This window comes from Rhinoderma darwinii, unplaced genomic scaffold (genome assembly GCF_050947455.1).
Source record: "Rhinoderma darwinii isolate aRhiDar2 unplaced genomic scaffold, aRhiDar2.hap1 Scaffold_684, whole genome shotgun sequence".
NCBI classification, from domain to species: domain Eukaryota; kingdom Metazoa; phylum Chordata; class Amphibia; order Anura; family Rhinodermatidae; genus Rhinoderma; species Rhinoderma darwinii.
Genome location: NW_027464243.1, coordinates 1 through 13,563, shown reverse-complemented (window position 1 = coordinate 13,563; position 13,563 = coordinate 1). Strand labels below are relative to the sequence as shown.

General features: G+C 50.6%; 1 protein-coding gene and 1 long non-coding RNA gene across 2 annotated transcripts in view; one reads left to right on the top strand and one right to left on the bottom strand.

The window, feature by feature from the left end:
* The window catches only part of SPAG17 (sperm associated antigen 17), a 158,949-nt gene extending 153,972 nt beyond the window's left edge, over positions 1-4,977 (top strand). The window contains exons 41-43 of the mRNA XM_075849108.1: positions 3,143-3,321; positions 4,446-4,506; positions 4,603-4,977. Coding sequence (XP_075705223.1) covers positions 3,143-3,321; positions 4,446-4,506; positions 4,603-4,977 — 615 coding nt within the window. The remainder of the gene's footprint in view (positions 1-3,142; positions 3,322-4,445; positions 4,507-4,602) is intronic.
* A 2,365-nt stretch (positions 4,978-7,342) lies between these two features.
* On the bottom strand, positions 7,343-13,563 carry LOC142728721 (uncharacterized). The gene is made up of 3 exons (XR_012877736.1): positions 13,529-13,563; positions 7,736-7,829; positions 7,343-7,654 (listed from the first exon to the last, which is right to left on the bottom strand). It is a non-coding gene; the product is annotated as an uncharacterized LOC142728721 (long non-coding RNA).

Genomic DNA, 13,563 nt, shown 5'->3' with positions numbered 1-13,563 from the left:
TGTTATGAGGACATCTGTGGATGATACACTGTTATGAGGACATCTGTGGGTGATACACTGTTATGGGGACATCTGTGGGTGATACACTGTTATGGGGACATCTGTGGGTGATACACTGTTATGAGGACATCTGTGGATGATACACTGTTATGAGGACATCTGTGGATGATACACTGTTATGAGGACATCTGTGGGTGATACACTGTTATGGGGACATCTGTGGGTGATACACTGTTATGGAGACATCTGTGGAGGATACACTGTTATGAGGACATCTGTGGATGATACACTGTTATGGGGACATCTGTGGAGGATACACTGTTATGAGGACATCTGTGGAGGATACACTGTTATGAGGACATCTGTGGGTGATACACTGTTATGGGGACATCTGTGGGTGATACACTGTTATGAGGACATCTGTGGGTGATACACTGTTATGAGGACATCTGTGGGTGATACACTGTTATGGAGACATCTGTGGGTGATACACTGTTATGAGGACATCTGTGGGTGATACACTGTTATGAGGACATCTGTGGGTGATACACTGTTATGGGGACATCTGTGGGTGATACACTGTTATGAGGACATCTGTGGGTGATACACTGTTATGGGGACATCTGTGGGTGATACACTGTTATGGGGACATCTGTGGGTGATACACTGTTATGGGGACATCTGTGGATGATACACTGTTATGAGGACATCTGTGGGTGATACACTGTTATGGGGACATCTGTGGGTGATACACTGTTATGGGGACATCTGTGGATGATACACTGTTATGAGGACATCTGTGGGTGATACACTGTTATGGGGACATCTGTGGGTGATACACTGTTATGAGGACATCTGTGGATGATACACTGTTATGGAGACATCTGTGGGTGATACACTGTTATGGAGACATCTGTGGGTGATACACTGTTATGAGGACATCTGTGGGTGATACACTGTTATGGAGACATCTGTGGGTGATACACTGTTATGGAGACATCTGTGGGTGATACACTGTTATGAGGACATCTGTGGGTGATACACTGTTATGAGGACATCTGTGGGTGATACACTGTTATGGGGACATCTGTGGATGATACACTGTTATGGAGACATCTGTGGAGGATACACTGTTATGGGGACATCTGTGGGTGATACACTGTTATGGGGACATCTGTGGGTGATACATTGTTATGAGGACATCTGTGGATGATACACTGTTATGAGGACATCTGTGGGTGATACATTGTTATGGGGACATCTGTGGATGATACACTGTTATGAGGACATCTGTGGATGATACACTGTTATGGGGACATCTGTGGGTGATACACTGTTATGGGGACATCTGTGAGTGATACACTGTTATGGGGACATCTGTGGGTGATACACTGTTATGGGGACATCTGTGGATGATACACTGTTATGAGGACATCTGTGGATGATACACTGTTATGAGGACATCTGTGGGTGATACACTGTTATGGGGACATCTGTGGGTGATACACTGTTATGGGGACATCTGTGGGTGATACACTGTTATGGGGACATCTGTGGATGATACACTGTTATGGGGACATCTGTGGATGATACACTGTTATGGGGACTTCTGTGGATGATACACTGTTATGGGGACATCTGTGGAGGATACACTGTTATGGGGACATCTGTGGGTGATACACTGTTATGGGGAAATCTGTGGAGGATACACTGTTATGGGGACTTCTGTGGATGATACACTGTTATGGGGACATCTGTGGATGATACACTGTTATGGGGACTTCTGTGGATGATACACTGTTATGGGGACTTCTGTGGATGATACACTGTTATGGGGACATCTGTGGATGATACACTGTTATGGGGACTTCTGTGGATGATACACTGTTATGGGGACATCTGTGGAGGATACACTGTTATGGGGACTTCTGTGGATGATACACTGTTATGGGGACATCTGTGGATGATACACTGTTATGGGGACTTCTGTGGATGATACACTGTTATGGGGACATCTGTGGAGGATACACTGTTATGGGGACATCTGTGGAGGATACACTGTTATGGGGACATCTGTGGATGATACACTGTTATGGGGACATCTGTGGAGGATACACTGTTATGGGGACATCTGTGGGTGATACACTGTTATGGGGACATCTGTGGAGGATACACTGTTATAAGGACATCTGTGGATGATACACTGTTATGGGGACATCTGTGGGTGATACACTGTTATGGGGACATCTGTGGAGGATACACTGTTATGGGGACATCTGTGGGTGATACACTGTTATGGGGACATGTGTGGGTGATACATTGTTATGTGGACATCTGTGGGTGATACACTGTTATGGGGACATCTGTGGAGGATACACTGTTATGGGGACATCTGTGGGTGATACACTGTTATGGGGACATGTGTGGGTGATACATTGTTATGTGGACATCTGTGGGTGATACACTGTTATGGGGACATCTGTGGAGGATACACTGTTATGAGGACATCTGTGGAGGATACACTGTTATGGAGACATCTGTGGGTGATACACTGTTATGAGGACATCTGTGGATGATACACTGTTATGGGGACATCTGTGGGTGATACACTGTTATGGGGACATCTGTGGGTGATACACTGTTATGGAGACATCTGTGGGTGATACACTGTTATGGAGACATCTGTGGATGATACATTGTTATGGGGACATCTGTGGATGATACACTGTTATGGGGACATCTGTGGAGGATACACTGTTATGGGGACATCTGTGGAGGATACACTGTTATGGGGACATCTGTGGGTGATACACTGTTATGGGGACATCTGTGGGTGATACACTGTTATGGGGACATCTGTGGGTGATACACTGTTATGGGGACATCTGTGGGTGATACACTGTTATGAGGACATCTGTGGAGGATACACTGTTATGGGGACATCTGTGGGTGATACACTGTTATGGGGACATCTGTGGATGATACACTGTTATGGGGGATCTGTTGGTGATACACTGTTATGGGGAGGTCAGCGCTATGTCTGTGGTCAGTGGATATTTGCAGTGAGCGGACGGCTCGGGTATGATAATCCCGGACGCTCCGCTGACCCTTGTCCTCCGTTTCTTCTCCTTCATATTTCTAGTTCGCCACGTTGGAAGATCCGGTAAGACGCAGCGTCCGGACGGCGTCCACCTCCGCTTCCTCACGCGTTCCCCGGGGATTCCACCTCATCCCCTCCGTGGTTCGGTTCGGGGTCCTCAGAGAAGGCTACACGTACTCCACCAGCGTCACCATCAAGAACATCGGGGTGGACTTCTGCAGGTAACCCGCCCCCTGCTGGTCAGACCACCTGAGCGCTGCTTAAAGGGCCAGCGCAGTCTTCTGTATGTTGTATAAGAAAGGTTCAGGAACTTTGTAATGGAGTTCAGGGGAATTTATTATTAGATTTGCGCCAGTTTTTTTGGCTTGAAAAAGTTGATGGCGTGTGACTTATTTGCACAAAACATTTCTCAGAAGTGGGTGTGGCCTACTGGGTGTGGCTTACTGGGCGTGGTCTCCACCTTTTTAGTAGATTTCCTCCAATCACAATTCACTCCGGCGCACTTTATTTTTAGCATCCGGCTCATGCTTTTTCCTATGTGTTTCAAGTGTTCTTTTTATCAAGATCTCTGCTTGCTGTCAGTGACTGGACATTTTTGTTTACATCCAGAGTCTACAAAAACCTGTATAGAGCTCAAACTTCTCACAGGTGAGGGTTTGTTACCATTGTATCCAGTCCAGACAACCCTCTGCGAGCTCCACACATCAGCACAAATATCTCCCCTGTCCTGAGTTTGTTACAATGTATCAGTGCAGGTAAAATGTATCGGTGTGCTGAGCTGGCAGGATTGTGTAGACCGGACACGGCTGCGGTTTTGTCCACATCTTGTTTTTTTCTTATGTTTAACGGCACGCAGTAAAAGCTATTACAGCCCGTGACGTATCGTGGCGCTTCTTCGCGGGGTCACGTGTGGTGGTCCATACCGCCAAAGAGCGCATCAGAGACTAAAAGAAGGTAACAGAGCGCTATGGACACGGTTACGTTTAGCGTGCGCACGTCGGGGGCTATCCGGTCATACGCGCTGAACAAAAGGAAAAAACGTGATGTGAACAGAGCCTAAGGATGGGGCTGAAAACCCATCCTGACCGAAGGTGTAGATAAGAATGTTCCCATTCACTGACAGCAAACAGAGATAGAAGAAACAGTCAAATTGAAACACCAACTAGAAGGTAAAGTGGCGTTTTAGAGCAGAGAAGCTCCGGGAGTCTTCGCCAATCAAATGGTTAAAATGTCACCCAGCTGTCCGACGACCCAGCATGGCACAGCAGAGACTATGCAGGAGTCTGGGAAAGCTGGGTGAGAACTCCCCGCAGACTCTCCCACTAATAGATGTGGTTTCTGGCAGGTTCTGTGTGAAGCAGCCGCCGCCCGGCACTGGTCTGAGAGTCCTGTACGCCCCGGGCCCGGTAAGTGTCCCTAATCATGACACCCTAATCAAGTGTCCCCCCCCCCCCCCCCTCATGTATGACTCCGTGTACGATCCGTCACCCCCGTTTCTTCAGGTGGCTGCAGGTTTGCAGACGCGGCTGGACGTGGAGATCTTTGCGATGGCCGCAGGTCTGGAGGGGCCGGAAGGAGCTGCCGAATGTTCCCACTGCATCGAGATCCAGACTGAGGTGGAGACGCTGTACCTGCCCGTGACTGCAAATATCCTTCACCAGGGACGGCGGGGGAGGGGCACCGACTACCACAGAGACCGCAGGGGAGGGGCACCAACTACCACAGAGACCACGGGGGAGGGGCACCGACTACCACAGAGACCACGGGGGAGGGGCACCGACTACCACATCGACCGCAGGGGAGGGGCACCAACTACCACAAAGTCCGAGGCCTCACGAGCGTGCGGGAAGAAAACCGCCGCCACCACACTCCTCTAATAGCCCACAAAAGGAGCAGGGAATATTAAGTCAACATGATCCCCCGACATCTATATGCGGGGAACATCATACACATGAGATGGACATACGGTCCCGCAGAATCACCAGCTCCGGCTGACACATCGAACGGCGTCCAGAAGGCACAGGTGGGGGAGTGGAGGATCCTGCCCTATCCTAATGTTCACAAGGCCGAGCCGAGCGGGAGGAACAGGGGTCACCTACAACTCTCCAAAATGTATGACCGGCTTTACAGTGCAGCTCTGGAGTATAATACAGGATATAACTCAGGATCAGTACAGGATAAGTAATGTAATGCATGTACACAGTGACTCCACCAGCAGAATAGTGAGTGCAGCTCTGGAGTATAATACAGGATGTAACTCAGGATCAGTACAGGATAAGTAATGTATGTACACAGTGACTCCACCAGAAGAATAGTGAGTGCAGCTCTGGAGTATAATACAGGATATAACTCAGGATCAGTACAGGATAAGTAATGTAATGTATGTACACAGTGACTCCACCAGCAGAATAGTGAGTGTAGCTCTGGAGTATAATACAGGATATAACTCAGGATCCGTACAGGATAAGTAATGTAATGTATGTACACAGTGACTCCACCAGCAGAATAGTGAGTGCAGCTCTGGAGTATAATACAGGATGTAACTCAGGAACAGTACAGGATAATTAATGTAATGTATGTACACAGTGACTCCACCAGCAGAATCGTGAGTGCAGCTCTGGAGTATAATACAGGAGGTAACTCCAGATCAGTACAGGATAAGTAATGTAATGTATGTACACAGTGACTCCACCAGCAGAATAGTGAGTGCAGCTCTGGAGTATAATACAGGATATAACTCAGGATCAGTACAGGATAAGTAATGTATGTACACAGTGACTCCAGCAGCAGAATAGTGAGTGCAGCTCTGGGGTATAATACAGGATGTAACTCAGGATCAGTACAGGATAAGTAATGTAATGTATGTACACAGTGACTCCACCAGCAGAATAGTGAGTGCAGCTCTGGAGTATAATACAGGATGTAACTCAGGATCAGTACAGGATAAGTAATGCAATGTATGTACACAGTGACTCCAGCAGCAGAATAGTGAGTGCAGCTCTGGAGTATAATACAGGATATAACTCAAGATCAGTACAGGATAAGTAATGTAATGTATGTACACAGTGACTCCACCAGCAGAATAGTGAGTGCAGCTCTGGAGTATAATACAGGATGTAACTCAGGATCAGTGCAGGATAAGTAATGTATGTACACAGTGACTCCAGCAGCAGAATAGTGAGTGCAGCTCTGGAGTATAATACAGGATGTAACTCAGGATCAGTACAGGACAAGTAATGTCATGTATGTACACAGTGACTCCACCAGCAGAATAGTGAGTGCAGCTCTGGAGTATAATACAGGATGTAACTCAGGATCAGTACAGGATAAGTAATGTAATGTATGTACACAGTGACTCCACCAGCAGAATAGTGAGTGCAGCTCTGGAGTATAATACAGGATATAACTCAGGATCAGTACAGGATAAGTAATGTATGTACACAGTGACTCCACCAGCAGAATAGTGAGTGCAGCTCTGGAGTATAATACAGGATATAACTCAGGATCAGTACAGGATAAGTAATGTAATGTATGTACACAGTGACTCTGCTGTTTCTGTTGGTTGTTTTGATAACTGTATAATGGGGGTTCATGGGCTTGTAGTTGGTTTTTCTGGTGACTGATTCCCCCTCCGCTCTTTTCGGCTCGTCACATGATCGCTATATTTAATCCTTAACTCCGCCACCACCGGTCCTAACTGATGCCATTTATGAGCGTGAATCTGAGGGAAAACCCTACAAAGTATTGGGGTCCAGGGTCAGACTGATCAGCACAACCCCCCACTCAAGACTGGAGATTCTGAGGAATCCGAGAGATGCCGCCGGTGAGGTGCAAGACATGGGGGGGGGCTGATTGGAGCAGATAACTTGGACGATATAAGGGGGGGTCCTGCATCTCATTCTTTACATTAACCCCTTATTTTCTTTATCCTGCAGCCCGGATGTTTGACGTCTGATCGGAGTCATTTCCAGTCCAGACATAAATCAAATCTATTTTCTTATTACAAATCTAAATAAAATACATTTATAAAACGGCTCCATGCGGAAAATCACGTCAATTATTTCTATAGGAGGAGGGGTGGCAAAGGGTTAAATCCGCCTGTGTCCAGCTCTGCTCTCTGGTTTAGCAAATGGATGCAGTAATAGAGAGAACAGGAAACTACATCACGGTGACCCCCCCCCCCAAACTGCCCAACCCCCGCCTCCGCAGACCTGATGAGACGTAATAAGAAAATTATCTTCATTTCCAGGACTTACAAAATCTTTTTATTAAAACTATTGTCCTCTGGGGGGCAGCACTGTACAGGTCAGAGCCCAGGGGTCCTCCCCTACCGCAGCAGTGACCATGGAGGGCTCCAAGTTCATTATCACCATTATAACAGCCCGGGGAGCTCGGACGTTACACGAGGGTCAGCAGCAGCTTCTCCTTCTTTTTCCGCTTTCTTCTCTTGTCCTCGAAGCGGTCGGTGGCGTCTGCGAAGAACAGAACCTCTTCTTTGGCTTCGATCTCCCTCTTCAGGAGCTGCAGGGCGGCCATGTTCACCCCCATCACATCCTGGGGAGGTCAAAGGTAAAAGGTCACGAGCCGAATAGGACAAAGAGGAAGTGACTGGGAAAGAGGCATCAGGTGACTTACCCGCCGCTCCGTCACCCGCGAGATGGTGCCGCTCTTCAGGTCCTCCATGACCCCCAGCAGCATCTGGTTACTGGTGATCTCCCCAAAATGGATCCTGAGTAGGAAAGAAAGATGAAGCCCAACACGGCCGGCCCACCGCCCCGAACCCCCAACACGGCCGGCCCACCGCCCCGAACCCCAACACGGCCGGCCCACCGCCCCGAACCCCCAAATGACAGACCACAAAGTCCAACACCCCGCAACCCATCCAGCTCTATACATGCCCCTGTATACCCCATACTCATCCAGCCCCCTATACATCCCCCTGTATACCCCCCCATACTCATCCAGCCACCTATAAATCCCCCTGTATACCCCCATATTCATCCAGCCGCCTATACCCCCTATATTCATCCAGCTGCCTATACATCCCCCTGTATACCCCCATATTCATCCAGCCCCCTATACATGCCCCTGTATACCCCATACTCAACCAGCCCCCTATATACCCCACATACTCATCCAGCCCCTATACACCCCCCATACTCATCCAGTCCCCATACACCCCCCATACTCATCCAGTCCCCTATACACCCCCATACTCATCCAGTCCCCTATACACCCCCCATACTCATCCAGTCCCCTATACACCCCCCATACTCATCCAGTCCCCTATACTCCCCCCATACTCATCCAGTCCCCTATGCACCCCCATACTCATCCAGTCCCCTATACTCATCCAGCCCCTTATACATCCCCCTGTATACCCCCCATACTCATGCAGCCACCTATACACCCCCATACGCATCCAGTCCCCCATACTCAACCAGTCCCCTATACACCCCCATACTCATCCAGTCCCCAATACACCCCCATACTCATCCAGTCCCCTATACATCCCCATACTCATCCAGTCCCCTATACAACCCCCATACTCATCCAGTCCCCTATACAACCCCCATACTCATCCAGTCCCCTATACACATCCAGTCCCCTATACACCCCCATACTCATCCAGTCCCCTATACTCATCCAGTCCCCTATACACCCCCATACTCATCCAGTCCCCAATACACCCCCATACTCATCCAGTCCCCTATACATCCCCATACTCATCCAGTCCCCTATACAACCCCCATACTCATCCAGTCCCCTATACAACCCCCATTCTCATCCAGTCCCCTATACACATCCAGTCCCCTATACACCCCCATACTCATCCAGTCCCCTATACACCCCCCATACTCATCCAGTCCCCTATACACCCCCCATACTCATCCAGTCCCCTATACACCCCCCATACGCATCCAGTCCCCTATACACCCCCAGTTCCCTATACACCCCCATACGCATCCAGTCCCCTATACACCCCCCATACTCATCCAGTCCCCTATACACCCCCCATACGCATCCAGTCCCCTATACACCCCCAGTCCCCTATACACCCCCATACGCATCCAGTCCCCTATACACCCCCATACGCATCCAGTCCCCTATACACCCCCCATACGCATCCAGTCCCCTATACACCCCCATACTCAACCAGTCCCCTATACACCCCCATACTCATCCAGTCCCCTATACAACCCCCATACGCATCCAGTCCCCTATACAACCCCCATACGCATCCAGTCCCCTATACTCATCCAGTCCCCTATACACATCCAGTCCCCTAAACACCCCCATACTCATCCAGTCCCCTATACACCCCCATACTCATCCAGTCCCCTATACACCCCCATACTCATCCAGTCCCCTATACACCCCCCATACGCATCCAGTCCCCTATACACCCCCCATACGCATCCAGTCCCCTATACACCCCCCATACGCATCCAGTCCCCTATACACCCCCATACGCATCCAGTCCCCTATACACCCCCCATACGCATCCAGTCCCTATACACCCCCATACTCATCCAGTCCCCTATACACCCCCCATACGCATCCAGTCCCCTATACACCCCCATACTCATCCAGTCCCCTATACAACCCCCATACGCATCCAGTCCCCTATACAACCCCCATACGCATCCAGTCCCCTATACTCATCCAGTCCCCTATACACATCCAGTCCCCTAAACACCCCCATACTCATCCAGTCCCCTATACACCCCCATAGTCATCCAGTCCCCTATACACCCCCATACTCATCCAGTCCCCTATACACCCCCCATACGCATCCAGTCCCCTATACACCCCCCATACGCATCCAGTCCCCTATACACCCCCATACGCATCCAGTCCCCTATACACCCCCCATACGCATCCAGTCCCTATACACCCCCCATACTCATCCAGTCCCCTATACACCCCCCATACGCATCCAGTCCTCTATACACCCCCCATACACATCCAGTCCCCTATACACCCCCAGTCCCCTATACACCCCCCATACGCATCCAGTCCCCTATACACCCCCCATACGCATCCAGTCCCCTATACACCCCCCATACGCATTCAGTCCCCTATACACCCCCCATACTCATCCAGTCCCCTATACACCCCCCATACGCATCCAGTCCCCTATACACCCCCCATACGCATCCAGTCCCCTATACACCCCCCATACGCATCCAGTCCCCTATACACCCCCATACGCATCCAGTCCCCTATACACCCCCCATACGCATCCAGTCCCTATACACCCCCCATACTCATCCAGTCCCCTATACACCCCCCATACGCATCCAGTCCCTATACACCCCCCATACTCATCCAGTCCCCTATACACCCCCCATACGCATCCAGTCCCCTATACACCCCCATACTCATCCAGTCCCCTATACAACCCCCATACGCATCCAGTCCCCTATACACCCCCATACGCATCCAGTCCCCTATACACCCCCATACGCATCCAGTCCCCTATACACCCCCCATACGCATCCAGTCCTCTATACACCCCCCATACACATCCAGTCCCCTATACACCCCCCATACTCATCCAGTCCCCTATACACCCCCAGTCCCCTATACACCCCCCATACTCATCCAGTCCCCTATACACCCCCCATACTCATCCAGTCCCCTATACACCCCCCATACGCATCCAGTCCCCTATACACCCCCAGTCCCCTATACACCCCCATACGCATCCAGTCCCCTATACACCCCCCATACGCATCCAGTCCCCTATACACCCCCCATACGCATCCAGTCCCCATTACACCCCCCATACGCATCCAGTCCCCTATACACCCCCCATACGCATCCAGTCCCCTATACACCCCCCATACGCATCCAGTCCCCTATACACCCCCCATACGCATTCAGTCCCCTATACACCCCCCATACGCATTCAGTCCCCTATACACCCCCCATACTCATCCAGTCCCCTATACACCCCCCATACGCATTCAGTCCCCTATACACCCCCCATACTCATCCAGTCCCCTATACACCCCCCATACGCATCCAGTCCCCTATACACCCCCAGTCCCCTATACACCCCCCATACTCATCCAGTCCCCTATACACCCCCCATACTCATCCAGTCCCCTATACACCCCCCATACTCATCCAGTCCCCTATACACCCCCATACGCATCCAGTCCCCTATACACCCCCCATACGCATCCAGTCCCCTATACACCCCCCATACGCATCCAGTCCCCTATACACCCCCCATACGCATCCAGTCCCCTATACACCCCCCATACGCATCCAGTCCCCTATACACCCCCCATACGCATCCAGTCCCCTATACACCCCCCATACGCATCCAGTCCCCTATACACCCCCCATACGCATCCAGTCCCCTATACACCCCCCATACGCATCCAGTCCCCTATACACCCCCCATACGCATCCAGTCCCCTATACACCCCCCCCCCATACTCATCCAGTCCCCTATACACCCCCCATACTCATCCAGTGCCCTATACACCCCCATACTCATCCAGTCCCCTATACACCCCCCTGTATACCCCCATACTCATGCAGCCACCTATATATCCCCCTGTATACTCCCACACCTATAAATCCCCGTACCCCCCCATATTCATCCAGCCGCCTATACCCCCCCATATTCATCCAGCTGCCTATACATCCCCCTGTATACCCCCATATTCATCCAGCCCCCTATACATGCCCCTGTATACCCCATACTCAACCAGCCCCCTATACACCCCCTGTATACCCCCACATACTCATCCAGCCCCTATACACCCCACATACTCATCCAGTACCCTATACATACCCCATATTCATCCAGCCCCCTATTCACCCCCCTGTATACCCCCATACTCAGCCTGCCCCCTATACATCCCCCTGTATACCCTCATACTCATCCTCCTGCCTATACATCCCCTTATTCATCCAGCCGTCTACATATCCCCCTGTACCCCCATACTCATCCAGTGCCCTATACATATCCCATATTCATCCAGCCCCCTATACATCCCCCATATTCATCCAGCCCCCTATACACCCCCCTGTATACCCCCATACTCAGCCTGCCCCCTATACATCCCCCTGTATACCCTCATACTCATCCTCCTGCCTATACATCCCCCTATTCATCCAGCCGTCTACATATCCCCCTGTACCCCCATACTCATCCAGTGCCCTATACATATCCCATATTCATCCAGCCCCCTATACATCCCCCATATTCATCCAGCCCCCTATACATCCCCCATACTCATCCAGCCCCCTATACATCCCCCATACTCATCCAGCCCCTATACACCCCCGTGAATACCCCCATACTCATCCAGCCCCCTATACATCCCCCTGTATAACCCCCATACTCATCCAGTGCCCTATACATACCCCATATTCATCCAGCCCCCTGTATATCCCCATACTCATCTAGCTGCCTATACACCCCCTGTATACTCCCCCCATATTCATCCACCCACCTATACATCCCCCCCATACTCATCCAGCCACCTATATATCCCCCTGTATACTCCCCCCCCACCTATAAATCCCTGTATACCCCCATATTCATCCAGCCGCCTATACCCCCCCATATTCATCCAGCTGCCTATACATCCCCCTGTATACCCCCATATTCATCCAGCCCCCTATACATTCCCCTGTATACCCCACATACTCATCCAGTACCCTATACACCACCCATACTCATCCAGTCCCCTATACATACCCCATATTCATCCAGCCCCCTATTCACCCCCCTGTATACCCCCCATACTCCGCCTGCCCCCTATACATCCCCCTGTATACCCCCCATACTCAGCCTGCCCCCTATACATCCCCCTGTATACCCCCATACTCATCCTCCTGCCTATACATCCCCCTATTCATCCAGCCGTCTACATATCCCCCTGTACCCCCATACTCATCCAGTGCCCTATACATATCCCATATTCATCCAGCCCCCTATACATCCCCCATATTCATCCAGCCCCCTATACATCCCCCATACTCATCCAGCACCCTATACACCCCCATATTCATCCAGCCCCCTATACACCCCCGTGAATACCCCCATACTCATCCAGCCCCCTATACATCCCCCTGTATAACCCCCATACTCATCCAGTGCCCTATACATACCCCATATTAATCCAGCCCCCTATATATCCCCATACTCATCCAGCCCCCTGTATATCCCCATACTCATCCAGCCCTATACACCCTCATACTCATCCAGCCCCCTATATACTCATCTAGCTGCCTATACACCCCCTGTATACTCCCCCCATATTCATCCACCCACCTATACATCCCCCCATACTCATCCAGCCACCTATACATTGCCCCAATATTCATCCAGTCGCCTATACATTCCCCTGTACCCCCCTATACATCCTCCGTATACCCAGAAACCATTTCCATACGAACCTTAGCAAGAAGAAAAGGCAGCGACAGATCAATTC